A 26,907-nucleotide genomic window follows, 5' to 3' on the forward strand; every position below is an offset into this window, starting at 1 on the left:
AACGTAAGTGTTTTAATCAGGGTTCCCACACATTTTTACCAATGAATTTCCAAAACCTTTCCAGAATATTTAACCCAATTTCGAGGACTATAAAACAATCATTCAGCACAATAACGAGTCTCTTACTTATCTTACTTATGTGCAATGCCCCAAAAAAGGCAGTATAGCAAAAATAAAGCGTGCACGTTTCATTTCGTTTCATTTCGCACATGTAGTGTACATTACAATCCATTATACTTAGCTCAGAAATTCTATATTTTACAGTACACCCATGAACGAAAAGGAGCAAGCAGAAGAATAAATTCTTATAAATACACAATACCTGTGGTTTGTGCACTATGGACGCACGTGCCCACGTCAAAAGGTAAGAAATTCATGGCAGGGAACCCTCAAAATCGATTTATGGTGGCAGGCAGTAAATGAGTTAACAAAATCAATAACCAAAAACCTTCCAGGACCCTCGATCAATTCCAAAACTTTTCCAGTACTGGAAAAATATTTTTCTAATTTCAAAATATTTCCAGGATTTCATGATCGTGGAAACCCTGGTTAATGGTGGGATGGGATTTCAGACAAAACGTTAAAATCAGTCTGTATTGTCACATAATCATGACATATAGCTGTCACTCTTCAATCACGTCTTTATACTTTGGATGAAACATTGCCATTATGGTTAAGATGTTTGTTTCTGAATTGTCCAAGTCCACTTGCTGAAGTTGGTAATGTAATGAAACGTGTTACTAACCATGTTAGGTGGTATAGAAGCGTGATTGGGGCAGCCGAGGACGTCTCTGATGAACATGTCATTACAGCATTTACCAATCCATAGGTATAACACCTGGAGGTGGAGAAATACAGAGTTAGAGATCACTAATGTACACTATGTCACCTCTATGACAGTGGTTCTCAACCTTTTCAGGCCGCGACCCCCAAAATAATCATATCTTTTAACCCTGCACAAGCACCTGGAATTGTAGGAGTTGGCATTACATTTAGTTTGACTCGATCTATTCCATTTTGAAAATAGACAATCTACATGCTCACACACGCCTCGCAACTGCTATTTTCACAATGTCTGCCTCTAGTATTTGACAATTTGACCAATGTTTGACCAGAGGTACTAAAAAAAAAGTCCTTAAATTGTAACTTCAGAAATGTGCAGATACCCTGTATACACTTATACTGTATGTTGGGCTGTTTACTGTTGAGTGAGAAAACAATGTTAACATTTAGCTAAACCTCTGGGGACCCCCCAATATAATTTGGGTCCCGACCCACAGGTTGAGAACCACTGCTCTATGACACAGAAGGAAAACATTTTTGCAGTCCTTTCTCGGTTTCTAAATGATACTTTGTTGACAATGCATCCATGTTAAGGTGGCAAAATTCAACAGCATCGATTACAATCCAAATCATTTTGGGCCAAAATAAAACCGAATCAAATATGGTATGTGCAGAGGACCTGAAGCTTGATGAAATCATTTGCTGTCTGTATTCCAATACTGATCAAAATAGTTAATCCAGTCACATTTGTGAATTAAATATATTTGTATTCATTGAAACTTCTGCAGTGATTTGATCAGTTCACAACAGAGTGGGAGGTGGCTTGGATGAGGTGAGGTTCAGTATCTCTAAGGCCATGGCTACACAGAGCTGGATATTTCTGAAGCTAGACATTTTTTTGTGCTGTTGGGGCTTGCAGCCACATGAAGCTGGATATTTCGGCTGCAAAGCTGGATATTTTTTAAACCGGATAAATAAGTGGAGAGATTGAAAAATATCCGATTCACTGGATCTGTGTAGACAGGGAACCTGGATATCTCTGAAGACTTTACTGTGTGTGTGCTTGTTGGACCTAGATATTTTTCTATGTGGATATCTGAAAAACCGGGATATATGAAATATCCAGCTCCGTGTGGAACTAGATATTTTTCTATGTGGATATCTGAAAAACCAGGATATATGAAATATCCAGCTCCGTGTAGCCTATGCCTAAATCTGAGACCATGGCCCATTCCAAGTAGGGAATGATTCCTTAGTAAGGAACTTGAACTCGAGTTCAAGTAATTCAGGGTCTTGTTTTCGAGAGAAGGTAGGATGGAGCATAAGATCGACCAGCGATTCGAGGCGGCAGAAGCTGTATTTTGTTCGCTATACCTTTACTTGTTGGCTGAGCCAGAAGGCAAAGCTCTCGGTCTTTGTAACTACTCTCAGATATGGTCATGAAATATGGGTCATGAACAAAGTAATGAGATTCAAGTGGCCAAAATGGCTGGCATCTCTCTTAAGCCCCTTTTCGACTACAGTTTTAGCACCACACTACACCACACCACACCGCACCACATAAAAATATCTACATTTTCCATTACACAAAAGTACCCCTATCAGTAAGAAACAAATTTACCCTTTTAACTGTGATTATAATACAATATAAATTTGTATTACAACTATCCTAATTATAATACACTATAATGGATTATAACTGTGATTATAATACATTATAAAGTATTAATGTATTACTATGATAATTATAATACACTATAATAGATTATAATAGTGGTGATAACACAATAGAATCTATTATCATGTATTACAACTATATCATGGTAGTCTAAATGAAAAGCCAGTGAGTGATCAGTCATTATGATGCGTTTGGCCCTGTGTGGCCTAGCTCAGACCTACTCTAGAGTGGATACTTTTTAGTACCCCGTTTAGTACCACTTTCACACCACTCTACCCAGGTCCTTGTAGTGGAAAACCTGGCACAGGTGGGCGGTGTGGTGTGGAGTGGTGTGGAGTTGGGCCAGTGGAAAAGGGGCTTTAGGGATACAGTGAGAAGCTCAATCATCCATCTTCAATAGTAGAGCCACCGCTGCTCTGAAATGGATTCATTGTACAAAATGATTGAATCGGATTGAATCAAATCAAATCCTTATAAAATTAAGAGATTTCAAGATGCAATCATTTCCGTGAGAATCCTAACAGAATTATTATGAGATCAGAAATTCCAACTCGTGAGTCTCTCCTCTCTCTGCACTTCCTGTCTCTCTAGTCTACGCTCTCCACAACGATAAAGGAAATAGAGCATAAAACATCAACAACCCCCCTACCCTCTAAGAGCGACTTCAGAGTAAATGAGATGAGCCCTTGTCAACAACCAACAGGGTGAATGGAAGAAACACAATGTATTGCTACAAAGTAACTACGACACCAGGTTAACTCCCACAACCACTGCTATTCACAGACGGCACCACGGTGTCAACATTGAACTTAAACCTATCAATCCCTGCGCCTTGGGATCGAGTCCCTTTCACAGCACTGTTTAACCCATTCAGAACGGGTACACAATTTGTGTTTCATTATTTTATGCTTTAACTATTGAAAAATAGCAGATATACAAGCTCACAGCGCGGCACCGAGTGCCACGCTGCGAGCTTGTAGATCTGCTATTTTTGAAAAATCGTGAAAATTTGAATTTTGACCCGATTCTATAAGTGTCTTTTGAATCCTTCTAAGGTTTTTTGAAAAACCTATGTTTCTATGTTAGCAATCTGGCCAGCCATCGTCAAAGAAAAGGTCCTTTTCACTTAACTGGAGCTCAGTTAGTCTGTTCTTGAGAGACTACTATGTCAGTGGTTCGCAAACCTTTTCATGTGAAGGACCCCCAAAATGATATTTATTTGGCCACGGACCCCTATTTCAAAATATCTAGTTCCAGGGACCCACCCAGAAGCAAAAATTTAGTTACAAACGTTCGCTTTGAATATACATATATCCAAAGATTTGCACACATTTTCACGGCTTTTTCAAAAATAGCAGATCTACTGTGAGCTTGTATATCTGCTATTTTTCACTGGTTAAAGCATTCAATAATTTTAGGCCTAAATGGGTTAAGGTTAGGTCTGGGCAAAGTTTTTGTGGACCCCACTCTGTGGACCACTCAGCCCGTTGGGTGAGAACAGCCTACAGCAGTAGTTAGTTAGGTAAAAAAAACAGTTACAAATGTGGAGGTGCTATGTGACCAGCTTTTCTGTTTCTTTCTCCATCTCTTTCCATCTTTCTTGAAACGTCAATGATGTCGATCGGACAAGAAAAGAATGTCACGCAATTTGTTTTAGACATCTGTAAACAGGCGATGCGACAATATAGTCGAGTTGTTGATGCCATCTAAATCAGTGATTCTCAAACCCCAGGGGTCCCCGACTGAGAGGGAGAAAAAGGTGGAGGTGATATGCAAAAATATACAGTGACGAATACCGCAAAGGAGTGCAGACCAGATTATGTTATATTATTATTAGATAATAGGGTTAAACCCTGAGGTAGACTGCTACAGTCGAAACGTTGACTTAAATAAATGATGTGCATCGTGGTTGAAGAGCTACTGTAGTGATGAAAGAACGTTCTGTGAACGCCACAGGTTCAATGCTCGATGTAAAGGCCGTAGATCTGCAATTTTCAAAAGAAATTGAAATGTTTAAAATGCATGTGAAAAAATGTAATACAAATCTCCCTCTCTGGTACAAAATCTTTTCAGATGGTGATCCGTAGCCAAATACATTTGGGGGTCCTTCACATGAAAATGTTTGCGAACCACTGATCTAAATGACATTCTCATCATGTGTGGTCGTCACAACATGGTTGTGGTCCAGCCTGGTGGGGTGGAAGGAGGCAGCGGCGGCCTTACGTTTTCACAGTCCATGAGGAAGGCTCCGTCTCGGCTCAGCCTATCAGATGACAGGTGCAGCAGGTGGGGCTGAGGAACCACCACGTCGTTCAGATGGAGCGCGCCCTATCGGTGGCAGAGAGGCGGCACAGGGGGATTAGTTTGAGGATAAACGCTTCTTTCTTTTGGGTGGTTTCTTATAAGGGTGCAACAGTTAATCAAACTATTTGATTTAGTGGATTATAAACGATGATCAATAATCGAAGATTTGATAAAATAATCGATTAATAATGTATCCCTATTTGGGGCATGTCATTATAGTTGAAAAGTTTCAATAGAGTTAACAAAAAAATAAAAAATAAATAGTGAAAATAGACGATCTACAAGCTCAACTATTTTCACTATTTTTGGACAAAGTATAAAATAATGGTTAATTGAATTGTTGAGATATCATATTTTAGTTTGAATCTTGTGTTTCAACTTATACTTGTTTATTACTTTAGGTGAGAACCTTGTATAAGCCCTATATGTGCTTTCTTTCTCGCCTGCACATATTTTCATGCTTTTTAATAATGTTAACATGTATTGTTTGTTTTCTTATTGTGAAAATAAATAAATCAAATCAAATCAAGTATAAAATAATGGTTCATTGAATTGTTGAGAAAATAACCGGTGGTTGCAGCAGCTGGTTTCAATGTACAAGTCAGTCATTTAGCAGGCGTTTCCTTACCTGGTCAGACATGTTGTCCAGGCGGTACAGGTCGGGGTGGACCATGCGCATCATCTGCTGCAGAGGCTGGGTCTTGAACTCACACATGGCGAACACTCTCTCATCCAGCCGTGTGCTGGTCCCTGTCCGCAGGGCTTTCTGCAGAGACACAGGCGGATCAGGGAACACGGTTTGAGTGCAGTGTTGATTTCGGCGACTAGAAATATCAGGTAACAATGGCCCTTAAATACAGGGACATGCAGAGAATGTGTAGAGAGGCAGGGGCTGAAAAGGGTCTTTTGGTGGAAGTATCCAAAATAGCCGACCCCCGAAAACAGTCGACCTCCACGCGTTGTGAGCTTGGAGGTCGACTATTTTCGATGCTTGATAACACTGAAATGCATAATCAAGTCAATACTGGGGATGTAGTGTATGGCTTGGATTTCTTTCAACATAAGATGCTGCAAGTTCAGGAGAGTTTGGACAAGGCAATTCCCTCTTGAATGCTGCCTTCACGTATGGCATGGAAAGAGGGCATTCACATTTCTTTAATTTCACCATAGTAAAAACTGCATTCATGGTCTGGAGAGGGGACTTTTTACAGACGGATAAAAGGGCAGGGGCTCAAACCCCCTTTGATGTCTATGTGTGCACGTAAATAGACAAATTCCTTTCTACTGTCTTATCGAATAAAGGCTTAAGCCCAAAGCAAATCTTTAAAAAATATGTATATACAGTATACAGACAAATTTCTTGTATGTGCTAACACACCTGGCAGGGAAGCCATCACTATTGTCTTTATTCTTTTACATATTTGGGCTTTCCTCCCTGATTGTTTGGCAAGATGGTCCAAAATCAAGGTGATCCCACGAAGATGTATTACAATGAAAAATTGCTACAAAATACATGTTGACAGAACTGCCTTGTCTGTGATAATACAAGGAAAGGATGGCTCAAACGTTGGATACTACAAAACAAACAAGCGCTGCCTTTCATTTCGTAGAATGGAAGGCTCAGTTAAACATGGTCTCGACTGTGATATTTTATTTTTGAATAAAAGGTTCAAGTACTGTAATTAGGTGTGTGTCAGTAAGTGCAGGCCTGATGGTGGGTATGTCAGTCTGTCTGAGGCAACAATGTGAACACACCCAGGATGTATACATGCATAAGCCCCAGATGAAAACAGGAATTAATGGGATGTTTGGAGAATGTGCGTGGCATTAAACTGTCGTGTGTGTGTGTGTGTGTGTGTGTGTGTGTGTGTGTGTGTGTGTGTGTGTTTGTGTATGAACATGAGGGAGGGTGGATACTTTTGCAGCTCGGGGTTGAGGGTGTGGTTTAGTGTGTGTGTGTGTGTGTGTGTGTGTGTGTGTGTGTGTGTGTGTGTGTGTGTGTGTGTGTGTGTGTGTGTGTGTGTGTGCGAACGCGCGCACGCACATGTGTAAATTACAATACCCTCAAATTCAAAGTTCAAGGTGTGGTTAAGGTACTGTAAGTGTGCCAATTAATCCTGTCTAGTATCTGCAAGAGTCATGGGGGTTTCATGCAACAGTGAGAATATGGATACATGTGTATGTGCCAAGATTATCGTCTCCGCTAGGCCGAAGGTGTGGCCGACTCGGCTCTGTCCATCTGTCCGTCTGTGAGCAGCTAATCTTCGGTACCGTTGGACTGATTGGCGTGAAACTGTGCATGCATACTCCTTAAAGGCCATATAAAAGCCTCTCCCCCAAATGTCTCACATCGGCCTGTTATAGCGTCACCAGAAAGCCATTTTTTGCTAAACATTATACATTATCTCTGTAGTCATCACATCAAACAGTGTCTCTGTATTTCTCATTCCATTCCGATTAGCTATGACTGGCTTGCAAAGTTTGTGGGGTGGCCGTTTTGTACAAAATGCTACACATTATGAATAGGCACACATTCCCACTACTAAGCCAAGGAAGAACCTCCATCCCAAATGTTTCAAATCTCTTTGTGGCACTACAACAACAGCCCACTTCACATTTTGGCCAATAACTCTTAAACCGCAGAACCCATTCCAAGTGGCAATGAATGACCAATAGTTATTACAATACCAAAAAAACACTAGGGTATGGCAATTCTGGCTCATAGTCATGTAGATATTTTAGTCTCAAACATCTCCCAGTTCCTCATGTTTGTTGTGTTGACAAATTGACTTAAAGATTAAAACAAACACTATGTTTTTAGTTTTTTTCTTCCATACCTAGTTATAGTTTTAGTTAACTCCAATAACTTTGGTATGTGCATGTCTGTCTACATGTGTTCAGGCACACAAACATGCGTTTGTACCGTGTATGTGGATGTGCATACCATGCATGTCATCTTGCATTCCTACGGTTGTTTGTGTGTGTGCGTGCGTGTGTCTGTCTGCATCATGCACCTGTTTTAGGAGTGCGAGGACGTAGAGGGGGAAGAGGCGCAGGGCTGCGGGAGCGATGAGTCCTGACTGCTGCATGTTGGACACCGTGCCCTTGTAGGCTGACAGGGAGTCCACCACCGCATTCACCAGGGCGTCCCGCGCATCCGACAGACTAGAGGACACCGACCGGTCGATGGCTGCCACGTCCACACGGGAAATTCATTTCCAAAGTAGAAAGCCACAGTGGGAAGATATCACACCTTGATTTAGACCGGCATAAACATTCTGTATTTCTATCTGTATACAAATACGAATACAAATCCTTACTGCTGCAAGTCCAGCTTAACTGGATTACACATTACATTACATCAAATAAGTGGGTTGACAGGCAACAGAGGTGAAGACTGAACAATGGAAACGAGTCAATTTGATACCACCTAACAATCATTTAACCCTTGTAATTGTGTCACTTTAGATTTTAACCACTTTAACTATTATTTTATTCTTTAGCAATAAAAAATAGCAGATCTACAAGCTCACAGCACGCCACCGAGTGCCACGCTGCGAGCTTGTAGATCTGCTATTTTTTTAAATCTTAAAAATGTTTGCAAATCTTTGAATTTAACTCAAATATTTGCTTCTGGGGGGTCCCTGATACACCCTACAATATTTTGAGTTGGGGGTCGGTGGCCAAATACATACAGTATAATTCTAGGGGTCCTTGACATGAAAAAGTTTGAGAACCGCTGACATAGAAACATGCATTTTTTAAAAACCTTTTAGCATGTGACATTTATAGAATCGTGTCAAAAATATTCAAAGACATTTTCAAGATTTTTCAAAAAAGCAGATCTACAAGCTCACAGCGCGGCACAAAGCTTGTGTGCTATTTTTTAATAGCTAAAGTAGAGTTCTCAACAGGCCTGAAAATTAAAATGAAGGCCGGCCCGAGGCCCGGCCTTAACAATTATCATCATTTACAGCCCGAAAACCCAAAAGCCAGAGAGAGAGAGAAAAAAAAGAACAATAGCAGCACCAGTGTCTCAAATTATAGCAGTGTGAGAGAACGGATATATAACAGTTGGTGAAATGGCAACTTCACATGTTCAGCTGTTCATAAAATATGCTCATAAAGTTCTGCACAAAATTGGCCTAAGTAGACCTAAAGTTAAATCCCTGTTGTCATGCATCTCTTAAGCCCGTATCATAGTCGGGTCCGCGGTGGAAGGCTTTACACCGCGGTGTAGTCTTTTCGAGTCTTTTTGAGTCATGAAACTACAACGTTACATCATTCCTCACCGTGTAGAGCTTTCCACCGCGAGTTCCAACACATCTCTCTGTTTTTACTATCAGACAGACAGGCTCTACACCCCGTTCACTGATTGGTCGACCTGAACCGGTCTAGACAGGGTGAAGGACTTCACCGTGGGCCGTTACTATGATGTCCTGCACTTATTTTCTGACTTGAGGTGGAAAGCTTTCCACCTCAAATTTGCGGTGGATAGCTCTCCACCGTACACTCTGATACGGGCTTCATTCTCTCTCTCTCTCTCTCTCTGATCCCCTGCTGTCTGTGTGATACATTTCGTCCTTCAATGGTGGCACCCCCAACACAGCAGCAGCAGAATTGGCAGATTTATAAAACCAAAACGTGTTCATCTAGCTTGTATTCTGAGCTTGCAGATCTGTTACTGTATGTTCAGCGTGCAACATACACAGAAACCGTGTTGATGTAATGACAAAGAGGCATTCTGGGACTTGAGCTCACCCATGTTGGCCAGTAGACAGGTGATGGCCTGGGGGTCTGCTCCAGCAAACACATCACTCAGCTGGTTCACCACGGGCAGACACAGCGTGTGGACACGGATACGCCGCTTCCCTGGACCAAAGGATGGATGACCGAGAGAGAGGACATGATACGGCCATTAGCTTTTCATGAAAAGTTATTGTGTCAGCACAGGGTCCAACGAATAGTTGAACTACTGTATGTTACTGTAGCAAATACCACAACACCTACTAAATGGGAAATTTCAGTCCTAGTGTTCGCTTCCTTTCACTTTTACCACTTTCACCCTGGTGTCCCTATTTTGGAAATGACATTACATGTGAAAATGTTTTCACAAAATTATTAAAACACATCGGCTGCCCAGGATTATACAAGATTTAATCTGCAGTTGCCATGGAAACTCACCATTTTAGCTGCTTTGGTAGCTACAGGGAAAAAGTTATCAATGTAATCCGAGTATGTCCTGTTTATTTTCACGATAGTATTTTCTTTCACTCAGGACAAGAAAATGACAATCGCGGGCCTCATTTCTTTTGTAAGGGTAAAGAAGACGGTAAAGAAGGCTGCGCTTTAAAAACAAACGTGATTTAAAAGTTAGATTATAAGATAAATGCACCTTTGTGCAGCAGCGTAACACTGCTCTCTATGAGGGAGACAGGACTGCCCGGTCACGTGATACCCTGTTGAATTTCGGGACATGTAGTGTTTTTCTTCACCGCTGTAGCCTTGTACAGTAGCTACAGATTAATATAGTTTACTGTACAGCGCGCCGAACGCGTCGTAGGCACCAGGAGACATCAAAGATTTTGACATGGGCATCAAGTGAGTTAAAAAGTTAGGTCAATCTACAAGCTTACAACACGCCGCAGTGGGATGTGTTGTTGTGAGCTTGTAGATCGGCTATTTTTGGATAGGGTTTTAGTGCCACTGCTTAGTTTTAAGTAGTGGGACGATTCAGATAGCATGTGGGAAGCTGTCCATCAAAGCAAAGTAAACTTGGGCTGACTTTCAAATACTTTCCTGTGATTGTCTATCCTTTCTGGAACCCATTGTATCGTACAAACCACGCCCACACACTTAGGCTTCAACTAAACTTCAAACGCCTTTGGGAGAGGCTCAGTTTGCATTTGTATTAATAGTTATCATCTGTGCATGATACACAGATGCACACGTGTATTTGTTTGTCTGTGTATGTGCAGCAGAGGAGCACAGTAGAGAAATGTGCATGTACATATGTGATGTCAAAGTAACTACGTGGGCTGTTGCAATAACCACACCAACCGGAAAACCACAGTGCATGATCACTACAAGAACATCCTCTTTTATGTCCTGATCATAAGGCACTAAGTGGCAGAGTCAATGAATGATGACAGTTCACTGAATGTAATGAACAGAGATCCCATTTCACTGTATAGCGGCAGAACAAAGAGCAGGGGCGACCGCTCTTTCACAGCCAAGGCCCCTCGGCTCTGGAATAGTCTACCCCTCCAAATTAGACCTGCGTAGTCAAATGGGACTTTCAAAACTCTACTAAAAACAACATTTTTTTCCCCCTGGCTTTTAATTGCATCCAACTGTTTTAAATGTGCAGTTCTGCTGTTTTTACAAATTGCCTATTGTTCTTTGTTTTGCTGCTTTTAATTGTTTGTTCCATGAATTGTTTGAATAGTTTTTGTTTTAACCTGTACAGCACTTTGGTTCAGCTTGACTGTTTGTAAAATGTGCTATATAAATAAAGTTTGATTGAATGGAAAATGAGCAAAAAACACACCACGACAGTATGCAGTCATACGTTATACTGCAATAATTGTTATCTGGTGCTTGTCCCAAATTAAATAAAATATCTACTTTTTGCCTTTCCGGGGAGGTGCAGGTTGCTGCAGAAAGGTCCTCTGCTTGTAGCAAGGTTGAAAGTCTGTTGTGGTAAAATAATCTTAACCACGACAGCCCTAATAGTAACGTGTCCTTGTGTGTCTGTATGTAGGTGATTGTGCACCCATACTGAATGGCACCATCTGTGTGTGTGTGTGTGTGTGTGTGTGTGTGTGTGTGTGTGTGTGTGTGTGTGTGTGTGTGTGTGTGTGTGTGTGTGTGTGTGTGCGCGTGTGTACACACGTGTATGTGTGTATATGGCTGTGAGCAGGGACGTGCTGGCCATTGGGAAAAGTGGGACAACTCCAGAACGGCCGGTTCATTCTCGGCCGGTCCAGGCCAGGCCATTAGGAAAAAATTAAACTGTTTGCACAAAAGTAGTGAAAACAGCAGATCTACAAGCACGTTGTGTGCTTGTAGATCGGCTGTTTTCACTAGTTTAAATCATGTTTTAAATGATAAATACAAAACAAACGGTTTTGGACATACAAGGTTTCCACCCGACAACAACGAAATATAGGCCTAATTCATGTAATTGGCCCACTGGCTTGTCACTTGTCATGATCTGAAATGGCAAATCTTTGAGTCGCAGCAGCGCTATAGAGAGAGATCTCTCTCTATAGCGCGCAATGAGGGCCTCTCCAATTCTTTTTCCCGGGCTGAATCAGGGGCCCAGCACGTCCCTGGCTGTGAGCCCATCTGTGTGCATGTGTTCACACCTTTACTAGATGTATAGAGCAGTGCAGCCTGGAAGCAGGCCAGAGAGGAGTCTGCCAAGCTATCCTCAATTGACACCTGGACAGCGAAGGCAGAGTCTGGGTTCACATTGGCAAGGGACAGCAGGTCAGTGGCACGCACAAAGAAGTTCCCATGGAACGTGTGGATGGATAAACCTGAGAGGCGTAAGGAGAAGGCACAGGCAGAAGAGGAGGATCTTTAAAGAATTGTAACACGCACAGAGTTCATTCATGTGAAATCTTTTATATCAACGCTTTCAGACCAAGGACCCCTTAGCTGAGAGGGAGATGAAGCAGGGACCCCATCTCCTCTACATATTGTAAAAATGTTGTGATGGAGATTCTCATCGATTTCATAGTTTCATAGTTTGACACTTAACCACTTAGAATCTTAAATCGTCAATACTTAGTAAACTTGACCTTTCACTCTGTACTTGGTCTGCTCTTTTTTTACTTCTTACACCAAACCTAAAAATAGCCGATCTACAAGCTCTCAAGGCCTCGCAGAAAGTTCTCCTCAGACTCAAGAGTATAGGGATGCGACTGTTCAAGTTGTTCATTTAAAATAACTATCCTATCACATGAGGATTTGGCGGCCCCCCTGTAGTAACTCTGAGGACCCTCTAGGGGTCCCGGTCCCCCTGTTGAAGACCCCGTTGTTTTATAAAAACAACATTGACAACGCTGTTCCTGTTCCCGTCCCCCTGTTACCTTTAGTGCAACGTATTCTCATCACGGCCTCGAAGCCGATCTTCCTGGTGAGGTAGCGCTCTACATCCTTCTGGAACTTCTCCAGCTGGGCTGGGTTGTGAATGTGGTGGAAGGACGGGTAGTAGAAGATACTGCCGGCCGAGTACTTGGACACACAAGCTGCGTTTACAGGAGAGAGGAAATTCAAATGTGGAATTCTATTATCAACCTACATACTTACTCGGTTTCAATTTGAAGGTTAACAAAAGGTTAAGGTCTTGGAGCGCAGACACTATTCCTCTAATCTTATAAACATAATGTTAAAAGGAGTTCCCCAGGCAGTTCTCGGTGGAGAGAAGAAGAGACCACAAACATTCAGATATACACATCTCTCTGCCAACATACTGGGAATCTTCCCAGCAGCCACAGCAGCAGTGCTAGTTCGCCATCCTGCATGTGTCTATTTGGCAAACACCATCCATAACACCAGCAGAAGAAATGGCACCCCATTGGTCAACCACAGTATTCTACACTACAGTACTGTGCATTGGTTGTACTGCTCATAAAAAAATATGTTATTACGAAACCAGAATATTGCACACACTGAAACTGTTCATAACCATTCACGAACAATACGAGGAACAGCACTGTATTGCTCAAACACAAGGTGAAATATTGTACAACTGACCGCAAATATTGCACAAGAACTGTGATTTGACTAAAGAAATAGCAAGACTATTTCCAATGTGCATCTTCAGCAGTAATGGCTCAGGTGGTCATTTCAACCATATGAACCCAAGCTTCCATATTTTGGGCAAAAACTTCATGAAAATAGCTGATCCACTGTACTTTTTGGCAAAGGGATTTGGTGTATGACCCTGACTTTCTCGTGCTTGACATTCAACAGCATTACATATTTCATTTAAAAATGTCTCTAAAGAAATTACTATTCCATAGGATGAGTAACCCAGACAAACTGCACCAGAGGCAGTGTTACCAGATGGGAAATGTTGAATTATCGTACCGGAGGCTCAGAATTATCGTATTTGACATGAAACTATCGTACACGGCCAAAAAAGAGAAATCACTCGCGTAAAAACGTAATTTCACCAAATAATGCGTCTTTAGTGTAAGAAACGACCTCGTTTTAGACTCCTGCGTGACAAAAACGCATCAGATATGCTGTGTGGAGGCAGGCAACTTCTTGGAGCTTACACAAATAATAAGCCTGGTAGGCGAGGTTACACAAATAAAAGCCTGAAACTGGTCTGGAAAGATGCAACCAGTGTTTTTAATGCCTCCAAGTACAGATCTAGGGTCAGATTGACTGATTTCCTGGCTTATTTTGTGAAGCCAAACCAGATCCCAGATCAGCAGCCAGGGAAAATAGTGAATTCACGCTCTTTTTGATGATATGCCGAAATTATCGTACATTTGGGCATTTTTGGAATTATTGATCGTACATCGTACAGAGGGTCAAATTATCGTACAAATACGATAATTATCGTACGTCTGGCAACACTGACCAGAGGTAGCATTTATTACATTTTCGGTAAATTATATATTATAATTATTTTTCTTTCTTTTTTTTTTTACCTTGGGAGTTCTGATACTAAGGATCGGCGATATGGATGGAATCAAATGTCATGATAATTTACGATCAAGTACCTCAATATCGATATGGTGATATATTATGACGATAATATATCTTTTTTGTAAAATGTTTCATACATTTTCATTTTCAGTAAGTCCAAGTAGCAGATCTGCAAGCTCACAATGTTGTTGCACATTGCCACACGTTGCGGGTTTGCAATTTTGTCTACTTTTGAAAATTGCTTAAAGTATAAAACACTTATGGCATATTGCGATATTACAATATCCGAAATCCCAGATGATATGTAGTCTTGCCCGGCCTTACCTGACACTTTAATAATAAAAAGTATTAGGAGAGTTGCATTTCTTACCCAGAGAAGCCAGGTCAGCATACTGGGAGCTGAGCAGGAAGAGGTCCACTCCTATCTGTTGACCCGAGCAATCCAGAGCCAACATCTTATAGAAGTCTGTGGCTGGACCCAGGTGCTGAACACTCTGGAAGGGACAACAATACACCTGAGTGCAACGTGCAAGTGCATTTCCCAGTAATGCAGATGGTGCACAAGTGAAAATGGATGAGCATTATGATGACAGTGTCGATATGTTTTCTCAAATTCATCATTTATTTTTCCCGTACGTCATCATTGTCTGGAGGGCCTGCTGTGATCCACGGTTTGATTATAATACTGATGCGGACATTTGTCTCCCTCGATCATCACACGCTCCAGTAATGCAAATATACATCTGGCAGTAATTTGTTTGTACATCACATAAACAACAGATGATACAATGTCAGAAATTATGAGTATGATGAATTATATCATGGTTCTGGGAAAGTAACATCTCCCTCTTGTTCTGGCCCAAGACTGTTTCATGTCTAAGATGATGTCACACTTAGTAAATCAACCAAGTATTGTCAAGAATAGAAATGGAAGAGTATTCCAATGAATACCGATAAATATTATAAACCCAGGTTTTTCCAGAACTCTTCCTGGCTCAGAATGGGCCAGTAAGCATGATTTGAACGCTTCACAACTAGGCACAACAGTAAAGACAATGCGCCTGTGTTACTGTATTTGATGCATTTTCCTGTCATTTCTGACCATTTGGTACACATAAGTGTTTAGTAAATGCTTGAGTAAATGTGTATAAAGTACAAAATGTAACCCCAAAATGGACAATACTGGGGCCAGGCAGGTCAGTGGCACCAAAAAAGTATTTTATTAGATTGGGAAGGAGGGGGTGAGTTAGTCAGTGGAACGCCATAATAAACCATTCAAAAAGGTTCAGGTTATTGGCTACATTCCTAGAGATTGATTTGTTGACAGGCAAATAACACACAGACTAACACACACCGATGAAGGCCCAGATGGAGAAAATACGTTTTTGTATAGAATGGCCTTTAGTAAAAACAAATGTGTCCCTAATAAGTAGTAGTCTACTTCAGGGGTTCCCAAACTTTTTTGTTTTTTTAATCCGAGGCACCCCTACATTATAATTCTCACGACTCACTCCAAGCACCTTATATTTATAGCATATCATCGTTGTCGGGTGGAAACCTTGTATGTCCAAAACCGTTCGTTTAAGTATTTATCATCTATAAAATGTACAACACCTCGCGATGCGAGGCGTTGTGTGCTTGTAGATCGGCTGTTTTCACTAGTTTTGTGCGACAGTCTTGTATGATGAAGCAGGGCTTTGCTTTATCAAAAGACGTACACATTTGAAACTTGGATATACAAGGTTTCTGCCCAACGGTGACGATATTTTAGTGATTATTTTGTGAGGAAAACGTTGAGATAATAGCCATTTTGGTTAGAACTGACTGAAAATAACTTACTTCAAGGTTAAAATGATACTAAATATTTTTTTTCAAGTGTCCAAATATATACCAAATATTATCAAATGATCTCGCGGCACCCCTGGACTGCCATCACGGCACCCCAGGGTGCCCCGTCACCCACTTTGAAAACCCCTGGTCTACTTTAATCAATATCAATCAATCAATCACTCAGTCAATCAGTGTTCAACGTCCCATACCTTAGTGCTGGTCCTCTGGTTGGGGTCCTCTCTGGAGTGCAGCAGGCCGGCCCCCAGCGTGGGCAGCTGGGTCTGGAACACAGAGACTCGCCCCCCGGTGGGGGACATGAGCTTGTAGGCTGCCTGCAACGCAGGGCCCAGAGCACTGTGGGTCTCCCTGCTCTCACTGAACATGGATGGGAGGGAGAGCAGCAGGTCCTTCACCAGCTGGTGAACGGACAGAGGGAGGGAGGGAGACAGTGGCAGAAGATGAGAGAAGAGAAAAAGGGTGTGTAAGAGGAATGGAGGGAAAGAGGTGATGTTTGAGGAGAGAAGGAAGGAGCAAGTGAAGGTAAAGGAAAACGGGGTGGTGAGGAAGTAGGGAGCAGGACAGAGGGGATGAGGGTCGAGAAAGGAGAGAGGCGGTCATGACAGGTGAAACAGGGAAGATAATGAAAAGATGGAGGATGAGAGGAAAACAAAGTGAGACGAGTGAAGTTTCACGTGTGAACCAAATACTGTACATACAACAAACACAAAGGCTTTCATAGAATAAGCCATTTGACATTCACACAAACACCACAACACACAACCAAGACGCACAAGCCCTACCTCTTTGCTTTCCTTTAGATTGACCATTAGGCTGTCATAAGATGGAATGAACACATCTGTAAAACATGAAGAAAAAATATATATATTATTTTAGAGTGTGGTATGAATAAATGTGAGAGGACTTCAACCGGGGCAACAACATGACATTTCACGTATAAAGTTCACATTACACAAGCCAAAGGTTTCCCATTTTATATAGAGCCTCCAGAGGATGACTTAGGGTCGTTTCATACCGTTATAAGGACCCTAACTAATTTCGGTTCGGGAGTGCTCCCCGACCCGAAATTATTTAGGTTCGGGGGGAGTTCATCCATACTTTCTTAACGGCTATAGTGCCGAAGTCGCTTAAATATTGGAGGTCCGTGGCATGACAACGTTTGTGGCCGATGAATGAGCATTGCAGGGCGGATACATATTTGATTTGCCCTGGCGCTGCTGCACGTTGAATGACTTGAAGTCCAGTAAGTAGCAGGCAGCTCCAGCAGGCAGCAGCACCAGTGACGGGGACACGGGGTCTCTTCCATAGGTCTCTTTCTCTCTCTCACTCACTCTCACAAACGTCGAAAACATTTAATCTACAAGCTCACATTATAGACGTGCCGCGGCCGTCTCTCTTGCTGCATGCATATCATCACGCAGTCACAACTCGTCGTGGAACACGGAACATTAGCAAAGTTGTGTCTATGCTTTTCTTTTCTCTTTAAAACGGTCGGCGAGTAGCACTAGCAAGACATGCACCAAAGCTGTGTGTGTGTGTGTGTGTGTGTGTGTGTGTGTGTGTGTGTGTGTGTGTGTGTGTGTGTGTGTGTGTGTGTGTGTCGCGCGCGCGCGCCTCCCAGTCCACCACTCGTCTCCAGAGCTGCATGTATCCGCTCTGCGATGCCCAACACACGGCCACACAAGCATTTGGAAGTCGGCGTGTCTCCCTCCCAAACGACCGCTGTTTCCTTGGATTTACAGCCGAGAATATGCACTTGAAGCCGGGCTGAATGAATTAGAAGACACCGCTGAGTACCGAAATTAAGTCGGGAGGTCACAACATTTCGTCAGCACCGTAGAGCCGAATTTAGTCGGTTGACGCCCCCCCGAACCGGGAGAAGCGAACCATATTTGGGTTCGCCTTGTGCCGAACCGAACTTTGTTAGGCTCCTTATAACGGTATGGATCGACCCTTACAAGTCAGTCTCAAGGGGAGCACACACTGGACGCGGGCGGCTGCGCAGCGTCGCGTCACGGTATCGATGCACGTTGCGTCACGGTATCGATGCACGTAACCCCAACTGGATGCGGCACGCTGCCACACAGCCCATCCATTTCCCCCGGTGGGGAGAACCATGGGAGAACATGTTCACCGCGCCGCAACGCTGGAAAAATAGAACAGCTGCGTATCGGCGCGGCAGACGAGGCGGCAGACCCGCGGCTGCGCGCGTCTGACGGCGCCGGTGTGGGTTAGTTCATCGAAAATAATGGGGCTGTATGTTTTGACGCACCGCTTCCGCGCCGCCTCCGCGTCCAGTGTGTGTTCCCCTTCAGAGAAGACAATCTTAGCAACCACGGCCAAACGCTACATTACCTACCTGTATTACGGCTGGTGGTCGCCCCACATGCTTTTGTTGTACATCTGGGATTAATTCAGACTCCTTAGTGAATATCATTCTTCATTAGCAAAGGAATACATCACGAACAAAGTATTTTTAATGGATTTTCCAGAAATATTTGCTCCATAATTATAGCCAATAATGAATGCCTAGTAATAAATCATACCACCATCCATATCCTGGTATTCAAGTGTGGTAATCACATCAAGTAGTCCAGAATTTTCATAAGTATATAGGAGCCACCAGTCGAATGCTGCACTGGTGGCTGGTAATTTAAGTGCTCAAGCAGCCATTATGGAAGGTCACAACCATAATATGGTCATATTTACTTTAATTATTTTAGCATGGCTCTTGTAGTCTACAAATGGGCATGTCTGTTTGTCTGTCTTGCCAAGAGGCTGGAGCGATCAGTGGCAATGTTCTTAATGCATGCTACCAGGTAACTCCATGCATTTGTTGTCCCCACCAGGCCGGAACAACCGAAAGCAAGGATTATGTTTTCAGTCCTTTGAGTCCGTCCTGTTTGTTGATGATTTGTTAATGTTCGCAGTACCTCTCGATCGTTCAGTTATTCAAATTCCTTCAACTGAATCTACCAAACACTCCAGGATATATAAACTTTTACTTAAATTTGAATCACAAGGCCTTCCGTAGTAAGTGTTGAAAATGTGGTTTCTATTCACTGCTCAGATCCAGTATAGATCCACATACCTGTACAGGGTAAATTTCTCAACTGGTTCTAATTGACAGTCCACAGCGTTTGCAGGACTGAACGCAGTAACCATGGTTCTAGCAGTTCAGATGATGGACACGTACCATCGATGTCTGAGACCACCAGCATCTGAGGCCGTGACAGGCCGTCCTGGAGGTTGTAGAAGTGGATGGTGCTGTCGAACGTCAGGAACCCCACCCTGGTCCGCGTGTCCCCAGGCAACCTGAGATTCACACAACAACACGGTGCAAGGGTTACAACTTACAACAGTGGTTTTGTCATGTATTTACAGGCAAACCCTGTTCTTGTCGGCTTGGCATACAGAAATGCTATAAAAGGTTTGCACCTATTTTATGTTAACACTTATGTTGCTATGATTTTTTCTCTTCAATGTCCCACGTTGCCATGGTTACCATAGACTTCCATGTAATTGCGCAATTGTGTAAAAAGTGCACGCCCATGCCTAGATGATGCACCACGTGTGTGCACACTGTTCACAGCTTTCAAACAAAAACATCTGCTTGGAAATCCGTTCAGGCATTCATGATTTATCAGCCATTATGTTTTCTTCAGATGTAAACAAACATGGCTGCCATGTTTGAAAGAATGGGTTGGTATGGGGGTTAAACATGCAATTTCGCGATCGCGATCATGCCTAATACATTTCTGGAGGTCCAAAACTTTTTTTTTTTTTTTTCTTTTCAAAAACGGCCCAAACTCGGGAAACTCGGGGTTGGCACAGCGGTAGTACCTTTTCAAACTCGGGAAACTCAGGGTTGGCACCAGATGTGTTAAGTGACTGTGATAAGCGAGTAGGTGAGTTAATATTGACTGAATGTGAACCATTTGTGTAGCCCCTTGTAGAGTTTATCCAACTAACAATAAACCAACTCAGTCCTGGCAAAGCAAGGTCAACTAGTTAGGTTATGACGTTACACATCTAAGACAAAAATGTGATAACAATAAATTTACCCCCTATTCGTTCCGGATGGTGACCCGTTTCGAAACGGGTTACCATCCGGAATCAATGGGGGTAAATTTACTCTAATCAAATTTTTGTCTTAGGAATGTGACAAAAAACAAAAAATATTATTGAACTCTACTCTCCATGGCGTAACTAATCAATAGAAAAAAAGTCATTTTGGGGGTGAACTACTCCTTTAAGCCGTTGAACGTCTGAAAACACACATTTTATGTGAATCCAACATGTAGTGGGAGTCCCTGCTTCATCTCTCTCAGCTTAGGCCTGAAAAACCTTGAAGACCCCTGTGCAAGAGCACCCCCTGTTTATTTTATTTTTAACACCAGCACAAAAGGTTCTTCATAGATTTATCCTCTTAATACGGCTCTCAAAGTGCACCAGATTTGTGCATTTTCCTTTAAAATGCACACTTCTTCTGGGCCCCAGACCACCTCAGAGGGTCCACAGTCTCACAAAATACTGTGGGGAAACTGTATTTTTATAGCCTGCATTATAAGTGAACTTTATCCTAAATGAAAAAAGTATTGACTTCAGAGTGCGGTTAAGACGGGGAGGTAGGACGCTGTCCAGACAACGGAATTGCAGGCCAGCTTTCTGTCGCAGCTTGTTCTCTGTGGTGGGGGGGAGACAAAGGAGATGAAATATCTCCCTGAGAAACGGACCTGACAGGCATATAAAACAAGTGGTTTTGTTTCCTTCCACATTTTGCTTCTTCAAACAGGAAGTGCGTAGTCCACCCCTCTTTATGCGTGTCCCTCTATTGTGGGGGTCAGCAACCCGCGGCTCTAGAGCCGCATGTGGCTCTTTAGCGCCACCCTAGTGGCTCCCTGGAGCTTTTTCAAAAATGTATGAAAATTGAATTGTTTTAACATTTTTTTTATCGTCACTGTCGGGCAGAAACCTTGTATCTCCAAGTTTCAAATTTGTATGTTTTTTCCCCCCCGCAAAGTAAAGCCCTGCTTCATCATACAAGACTGACGCACAAAAGTAGTGAAAACAGCAGATCTACAAGCACACAGATCGTCTGTTTTCACTAGTTTAGTTCATTTTTTAAATGATAAATACGAAACGAAGTTTTGGACATACAAGGTTTCCACCCGACAACGACAATATATAAGACTTTTATAATTTTTTGCGGCTCCAGACACATTTGTTTTGGGTTTTTTTGGTCCAATATGGCTCTTTCAACATTTTGGGTTGCCGACCCCTATTGAGACAGACAGTAACCTCGCCTACCAGGCTTTCTGGGGGAAAGCCTGGTGTTCGTTCACAACAGGCCGTTTGGTTTCCGCCCAACACGGAAGCCACTAGAAGAAGCGGCGTCGCTCTGATTTGGTTCCCTCCGTTTGTTTCCCCAATTCCTATTAAAATGCTCGAGTAGCCTAGTGTAGTCTTTCCAGTCGCTACGAGTTGGACTAAAAGATGCATATACCAAACACATTTTTCAAAAGCAAAACTACTCCGCATCAAGGAGTTTATTAGGTAGGCCCTAAAAGTATGTCCTTGAGCGCAGGGGAATTATTTTGGGTTAAAACTGTTTCCGGTGGATAGTTCCGGCCAAATTGTAGTCCTTTGAGTACTACAACATGACGTTTTGTGGTTTCCGCTCCAGACCGGTTACAAGCCCGAAAAGTGAAGTGATCCCAGACTAGACAGACAGTAGGAAGGCTGAGAGGGGTTAGGACTGCGGTAGGATTCACCTCTAGGGGTCAGTTTGGAGTTTGCGTAGGTTTGGAGGTGAAGTGTGTGTACTGCACATACAGTATGAAACAGAGCTGCTACCTTTAAATGCATTTTGAGGAAAAAAAGTATTTGTTCTTTATTTGTTATTTGTTCCAAAAGCTTTATACCCTGTATATATATAAAATGTCACAATGCGACATGGCTCTGTTTACACAATGCTGTACCCCCTCCCAATTTATATATGTTCCCCATTTTCAACTGTTTTTATTTTATTTGTGACACTTTCTTATTTGGCAATGTAAACGTATGTTTTCTCATGCCAATAAAGCTCCTTTGAATTGAAAATTGCGTGTTAATTATAGCAACAAGCACTCATTTCTTATCTTCAATGAATATTATGAGATGTTAGGTTATCTAAATAAAATATTAAAACTACAATTATTGATTGACACTTATCCCGGGAACTTCCTTCGTAATCAACTGGTGTCCAAGAACGAACCAACGAAGGCAGCAAGAACCAACTGGACAGTGAACCATAATTACAAGTGACTAAATAAAATAATGAATACAACACCGAGTGCCCCACTTACTTGTCTAAGTTTTCCAGTAACGTTTCACAGAAGTACTTCAGATATCCCGCCTCCACGGCATTGTGAGACACGTCCAACACAAACAGGTAGACTGCTGGAGGAGGGGGCCTCAACTGAACACACAGTCACAGACAATCAAGTTAGTAAGCATATAACAGAACAGTGTTTCTCAAAGTGGATTCTAGGGACTTTGTGGGTTCCTTTATGGGGGTCTAAATTGACCTATACAAGTTCTACTTGTATAGGTCTAACGGGTTCATTTGGTTCCATTTGTATACTGTCAGAGTTAAGGGGAGAACTTGAAATGTAAAGGTTTGAGAAACACTGTAATAGAAGATGCTCTGAGAATAACAATATGATGAAAGTACAGAATTCATTCACTGTATACCCATGGCATTTTAAAAATTCAATGAGCCCCACTTTTTTCTTATTCCAACTCTGATAAATGCACTGCTTGACACACAATTGTGTGACTGGCACTCCCTCTAGTGGACAAACACATGAAACATTCAAGTTTTGTTTAGAGAGGAGAAGAGAGCTCACCGTGTAGTCTGAGGAGGCAATAAACTCAACAGTAGAGTTCTGGACCTCGGGTCTCTTGTGAGGCTCACCATAGCAGCGGGTCACAGGGTTGTACATGAACTCATCTGGAACTGAGGCAGAGGGCACAAGACACAATGTATAACATCTGAGTGAAGAGCAGAACCCATAACAGAATATTTCACTGAGATCTCTGGTTTAATAGTCAGGGGATATTAATAAAACCTGGGAATAAATTCCTTACCAAACAATTTCTTCACCAATGTGTTCCTAAAGGTGTCTAGTAACATATCTAACAAAGATTGAAATTCAACATCCCTAGGAGAATCTTTGACAGCTAGGGTAATTCTGGGTCTCATTCACTTACTCCACTATATAAGGGAAAAAATGACTTTTTAATTATTCTGAATCCATTGCAAGCATTTGTTTTGCACAAAAAAACAGTCATTGGGCTAAAAACAGCTCCCAAAAAATGATGGTTTAATAATAATAATAATAATAATAAAACTTTATTTGTATAGCACCTTTCATGACATGAAATGCAGCTCAAAGTGCTTTACAGAGCATAAAATGAAGCACACGTGCTTAACAGAGAAAAAGTAAAATAGAAAGAAAAAATACATAAAAAAGACATAAGTAAAATGATTACAATAAAGCAAGAAAAAATAAAAGCATAGAACATTGAAGAACAATTTCAGAGCCGTGCGGACGTCAATAGCAGCATAGGGATTAAAAAATTTAGCTAAAAGCAAGAGTAAAGAAATAGGTCTTGAGCTGTGCTTTAAAGCTATCCACCGAGGCTGCCTGTCTTAGGTGTAGTGGTAGTTTATTCCAAGCTGTCGGTCCATAGAAGCAGAAAGCTGCTTCACCATATTTTTTTTTTTATATGTCATTGTTGGCACCTCAAGTAGGTCTGCACTAGAGGACCTGAGTGGGCGGGTTGGAACATATCTATGCAGGCAGTTATAGAGGTACGAAGGTGCCAGACCATTTAGAGCTTTATAAACAAGTAAAAGAATTTTAAAATCAATCCTAAAAACAACCGGGAGCCAGTGTAGCGACGCTAAAACTGGAGTAATATGTTCTCTTATCTTAGTTTTTGTTAAAACTCTGGCTGCTGCATTTTGAACAAGTTGTAATCTGTCAGTTGTTTTCTTTGGCAGACCAGAGAGAAGTGCGTTGCAGTAATCAAGCCGAGAGAAAACAAAAGCGTGGATCAGCGTTTTTGCATCGTTCAGCGACAGATAGGCTCTAATTCGCGCAATATTTCTAAGGTGAAAGAAGGCAATCTTCGTGACATGATTAATGTGTGTATTAAAATTTAATTCAGCATCAATGATCACCCCCAGGTTCTTAACAGAGGTGTTATTTTCTTTAGCCAGGTTACCAAGTCTATTTATTATTGATTCTCTCTGGGCAGTAGAACCTATTATGAGAACTTCTGTCTTGTCCTCATTTAGCTTGAGAAAGTTCTCACTCATCCAGCATTTTATGCTGGACACGCACGTCAGCAATGGGTCTAGAGCACAGGGGTCGTCCGTAGCCACCGAAAGGTACAACTGGGTGTCATCAGCATAGAAATGGAAATTCACACCGTGAGCGGAAATAAGTTCTCCCAGCGGCAGTATATAGAGGGAGAATAATAAAGGACCAAGAATCGAGCCCTGTGGAATACCAGAGCAGATGTTGTGTTTGTTTGACTCGAAGTCAGCTAGATTAACAGAGTAGCTTCTGCCTGTCAGATAAGAGCAAAACCAGGACAGAGCTGTACCTGACAGTCCTACCCAGTGTTCGAGACGTTGTATTAGAATTGTATGGTCAATTGTGTCAAAAGCCGCCGATTGGTCCAGCAGTAGGAGAACGGACACATCTTTGTTATCAGCAGCCACCCTAAGATCATTAATAACTTTTAAAAGTGCAGTTTCTGTGCTGTGTCCTTTCCTGAAGCCGGATTGGAATTTGTTGTGCACCTTATTGTTCTGCAGAAACACATCCAATTGATGAAAGATAATTTTTTCTAGGACCTTGCCCAGAAAAGGCAAATTAGAGATGGGTCGATAATTATCCAGCACGGACGGGTCAAGGTTGGGTTTTTTGAGTAAGGGTTTAACTACAGCCGTTTTCAGTGAGTCTGGAAAGACACCTGATTGTATAGAGCTGTTTACTATTTTTAGTTTAGTGATGAGTCATCACATTTTTGGCCCAAGGAATGTTTTTCATGCAAAACAAATGTTTGCAATGGATTCAGAATAATTAACAACACCTAGTTAGACCCCTCACATGCTACTTAAAGCATATATTTTGGGAGTAATTCTTTCCCTTATAGTACAGTGTATAGTAAGTGAATGAGACCCAGAATTACCCTAGCTGTCCCTTCTCCTAGGGATGTTGAATTTCAATCTTTGTTAGATATGTTACTAGACACCTTTACAAACACATTGATGAAGAACTCGTTTGGTAAGGAATTTATTCCCAGCTTTGACTATACTGTAACAGAGGGGTGGTAAAGAGAGGTTGGACACTTTATTTCAAATAAATCAAGTAAGCAAATGAATGAGTGAACAGGTGGGTGCTATTCTATGAGATGGGAGGAACGTACCATCGTTTATCCTGTAGCAGAGATTACACTTCCACCTGCGCTGGTCCAGGAAGGAGACGAAGGGATTGATGTATGTTCGGCACGAGCGACAGCGAACGATGGTGCTTGACGTGATCACCGGTAGGTTCTGGAAAGGGGTTTTCAGAAGTAAAGAAGAGGGTGAAATGTGTTTTATTACAATCGTATTGTTATGTACTTATATACATGATATACTGGACATGATGTACTTATATACTGGACATATGCTTATATACAGATATGCTTATGCATAGCAGCAGATGTGTACCGTGCATGGTATGCGTATGGACATTAGTTAAGGTGCTAGAAAAACTAAAATAGAACCACAAAAAGATAAGTCAAGTCAAAGATAAGTCAGGATAATGAGTCTTACTGTAGGGACTTAAGCATTTCATATTTAATTTGCTTTGAGGTCACCTCATGAACCCCCAAAGACACATGACAGGGAGAGGTATTTGTCCATTCATCTCTAAAGTGAAGGCTTTGTTTGTGTTCTCCAGGAAATGTGGTTGGATTGTTTTTAAGTAACTGTTTTTTTTCTGACCTACTTCTCTGTCATGTGCTTGTAGAAATAGTCTGATAACATCAATGAGGGTTGGAGAGTCAAGTCAGCAGGTCTTACCTGGAGGTCTCTGAAGGGGTGGAGCAGTAGTCCCAGGGGAAGCCTGGCCTTGTTGAGCAGAGCCTGTGTCTGGGGAACACTGGTCAGGGTACACCTGAACGTACTGCGGAACAGAGACATGAAAATACTTTTCAAATATCACCCAACTATAATATTGAAGATTCACTTCACTCTCACCAGGCACAAGACAAGAAAGAGTTAAGTGTATTACAACGATATAAAACTTCCCTCTGATAAAATAAAGCAGACACCTTAAAGGAGTATGTAGTTCACCCCCAAAATGACTTTTTCCTATTGATTGCTCACCCCATGGAGACTCAAGTTCAATAATATTTTTGTGTTTTTGTCGCATTCCTACGACAATAATTTGATTATAATAAATGTACTCCCATTGATTCCAGATGGAGACCCAAATGCATTCAGGTCTCCATCCGGAATCAATGCGCCTACAAAGCTTCTCCTTAAATTACTGTCTTAGGAATGCGACAAAAACAAA

At 41.9% G+C, this 26,907-nt stretch overlaps 1 protein-coding gene across 1 annotated transcript in view; it reads right to left on the reverse strand.

The window, feature by feature from the left end:
* sec24b (SEC24 homolog B, COPII coat complex component) overlaps positions 1-26,907 on the reverse strand; it is a 51,934-nt gene that overhangs the window by 9,807 nt on the left and 15,220 nt on the right. Inside the window, exons 8-22 of the mRNA XM_080745855.1 lie at positions 26,412-26,514; positions 25,772-25,898; positions 23,176-23,285; positions 22,633-22,745; positions 19,482-19,600; positions 17,068-17,123; positions 16,477-16,683; positions 14,808-14,931; positions 12,865-13,023; positions 12,136-12,309; positions 9,527-9,637; positions 7,780-7,955; positions 5,394-5,531; positions 4,685-4,789; positions 746-838 (exon numbers count right to left, since the gene is read on the reverse strand). Coding sequence (XP_080601981.1) covers positions 746-838; positions 4,685-4,789; positions 5,394-5,531; positions 7,780-7,955; positions 9,527-9,637; positions 12,136-12,309; positions 12,865-13,023; positions 14,808-14,931; positions 16,477-16,683; positions 17,068-17,123; positions 19,482-19,600; positions 22,633-22,745; positions 23,176-23,285; positions 25,772-25,898; positions 26,412-26,514 — 1,915 coding nt within the window. The remainder of the gene's footprint in view (positions 1-745; positions 839-4,684; positions 4,790-5,393; positions 5,532-7,779; positions 7,956-9,526; positions 9,638-12,135; positions 12,310-12,864; positions 13,024-14,807; positions 14,932-16,476; positions 16,684-17,067; positions 17,124-19,481; positions 19,601-22,632; positions 22,746-23,175; positions 23,286-25,771; positions 25,899-26,411; positions 26,515-26,907) is intronic.

Source organism: Nannobrachium achirus, assembly GCF_963921795.1.
Source record: "Nannobrachium achirus genome assembly, chromosome: 17".
NCBI lineage: Eukaryota > Metazoa > Chordata > Actinopteri > Myctophiformes > Myctophidae > Nannobrachium > Nannobrachium achirus.